Below are 2,789 nucleotides of genomic sequence, written 5' to 3' on the forward strand. Positions count from 1 at the left end.
GCTGTACGGACAGCCAAAGCCGTAACGGGGAAACTAAGCATGCCTGTCCCTTGTTCCAACCCCCCCCCCCAGTATGATTCTATGATCTTGCATCACAAACAGAGCCATGGAATCCTACCAGTGTCCAAAATGCTCCCGTTTCATACTCAGACCTGGTGGGAAGCAAAGCAGTGTTTATGTCCACCCTGGCCCATTCCCCTAGGATGGCCATATTCTGCTCATTTCCTGGCTCCCCAAAGTCCCTCCCACCTTCCTTTGCTTCTTCTACATATCATGCACTGTCCTACTTCCCAGTTAGGCTGAGTTCCTTACAGCTCCAGCTTTGCCTCTGGTCGTGCCCAGGCAGCAGAATCCAACATCGTGGCCTTGGAAGGCGGCAGAAGACTCATCCAGTTTCTCAAAGTCAACAACTTCTTGCTTCTGCAAAGGGAGGCACAAGGTAAGTCAGAACGTGAAAGAAACCCATTAAAAAGCTTAGATAAAAAAGAGGCGACAGGGCAGCAGGCGCATGCTTTCTTGGGAGACCTTTCCTCAGGCCGATTTTAGAAGGGTTGACTCAGTTCCAGATGTGTGGGATCCAAGCGGTAAGGGAAATCCCCTGAGCAAAAAGCACTGCTGACAGGTGGTATTCACCCCTCCAGCATCCCACGTGCAGGTGATTCCGCCTTCCACAGCCTGCAGTTCAGCGTCCCATTAAAAAGCTTAGATTAAAAAAGAGGCGACAGGGCAGCAGGCGCTAGCTTTCTTGGGAGGCCTTTCCTCAGACCAATTTTAGAAGGGTTCACTCAGTTCCAGATGTGTGGGATCCAAGCAGTAAGGGAAATACCCTGAGCAAAAAGCACTGCTGATGGTGTTCACCCCTCCAGGTGGTGTTCACCCCTCCAGCATCCCACGTGCAGGTTATTCTGCTGTTTCCCAGACCAGCATAAGCAAGCTTTCACTTGCCCTCCACCAGAAGCATCAGGACTAGGGGTGTTAAAAAATAAATAAATCATTTTTCCCTCGATTTGGGTCTACTGGACCCGAAAAATATTGGTATTCCCGAATACCAGTACCAGTATTGGTATTGGGGATAAATATTCGGGGAACCCAAATTTATTCGGCTTCGTTATCCATTATCTGGTGGAAAGTACCTTGTGCCCCCCCGTCCCCCCCCCGTCCCCCAATTACAATCAGAATAAGTCTTTGGTCACTGAAACCAGACCAAGCCTTTATCTTCATCTTTTGGCGAGTAAATAATGTGACCCATTAAGACTCACTTCTTTCAGAGACCCAAGAGGATCATCTTTACCAGGGCTTTTTTTGTAGAAAAAGGCCAGCAGGAACTCATTAGCATAACAGGCCACACCCAACAGCAGAAACTCATTAGCATATTAGGCCACATCCCTGACACCACAACTCATTTAGCATATTAGGCCACACCCCATGCCTTCCCTTGGCATGCCCGGGCACCCCGCGGCTGCGGGGAGCCTGAGCAAGCCCCCCCTTGAAGGGAAGGGAAGGCAGTTCGGTGTAGTGGTTAAGTGTGCGGACTCTAATCTGGGAGAACCGGGTTTGATTCCCCACCTTCCTTCTGTAGCCATGCATGCTTAGAGGTTTTGGCTGTAGGCGTGGGTGTGGCCAACTCGGAAGCCAGCTGGAACTCCGTTCCTGTGCGTTCCTGCCCAAAAATAGCCCTGAATTCTTTACTCTTATGACTAAAGGAACTGTTTTGTTATTGCTCCTTTGTTAAAACATAAGTTGAGAAATAAGCAATGGGGGTGTTATCTTTATATGTATTTTTTTAAAAGCATCTTTATGGATACAAAGAGAATGCCCTCCACCCCGGTTGCTGATTTCTCATTCTCAATGTATGTTTTAATAAAGCTGCACTAACAAAACAGTTGCTTCCATCATAAGGTAGAGATGATCCTGTCGTGTATCTGAGAGAAATGTGTCTTAATGGGTCACGTTATTCTCAGGCCAAAATATATGGTGTTTTTTCCCTTTTCTTTTCCATTGCTGCAAAGGTCCAGTAGAGATTTACCAGGCAAAATTAACATAAGGATGTTAAAACCACTCTAATTGCTTTCCTTTTGGACGCATGTTTTAAAAGAAGCTTTGGAGGTTTACACTGCTCTTTGGCGAGAAATACAAAGTCGTACGGTTTAACAGCACGGATAGATGTAGATGCCTGATCTACATTTCTCCTGTCGAAAATGCATGTTCTCAGGTTTTCCTTGCTCCTGTTCCAAAGCTTGTCAAATGAAAGTATGGTGACTTGGAAGTGCATTGCCCAGACCAACATTCTCTCAAGTACATAATTCTTGGAAGGCTGGGGACACTGCTAAAAAGAAACACCTCCACCTTCATCTTTAGATACGCATTACATCAGTCAATGTGACCTGGGCTTATTTTCTTTGCAATCAGTCAATGTGAGCTGTGACGGGAGCCATGGTATTACTTGAACTGTTTGTCATCCCAATATGAATTCAGAATTCAAAATTATAATAAAAAGAGAATTAAAAAAATGTGAGCTGGGCTGACTTTCTTTGCCATCACTATTTTATAGCAACAAGAATCATATCTAGATATCACATTTGTATTCTGCTGTTTGCAAGAGGGCCTGTTCAAACATTAGAAAGCCTGAACGTCTTTCAGGAGTCTGCCATGTAGGGTTGCCAAGTCCATCTTCCACCCCCAGCGAGGGACTTTGGGGGCGTTCCTGGAGGGGGCGGGGCATCCCCGATGTGATGCCGTCACGTTGGGGACGTCCGCCCCCCCCCCCCGTGCGCCAGATCTCCAGAAAC

General features: G+C 46.9%; 1 protein-coding gene across 1 annotated transcript in view; it reads right to left on the bottom strand.

Annotated features, from left to right (window-relative positions):
• The window catches only part of LOC107114933 (oxidoreductase HTATIP2-like), a 10,982-nt gene that overhangs the window by 6,964 nt on the left and 1,229 nt on the right, over positions 1-2,789 (bottom strand). Inside the window, exon 2 of the mRNA XM_015416543.1 lies at positions 313-420. Coding sequence (XP_015272029.1) covers positions 313-420 — 108 coding nt within the window. The remainder of the gene's footprint in view (positions 1-312; positions 421-2,789) is intronic.

Source organism: Gekko japonicus, unplaced genomic scaffold, assembly GCF_001447785.1.
Source record: "Gekko japonicus isolate JY-2015 unplaced genomic scaffold, Gekko_japonicus_V1.1 scaffold2803, whole genome shotgun sequence".
Taxonomy (NCBI): Eukaryota; Metazoa; Chordata; class Lepidosauria; order Squamata; family Gekkonidae; genus Gekko; species Gekko japonicus.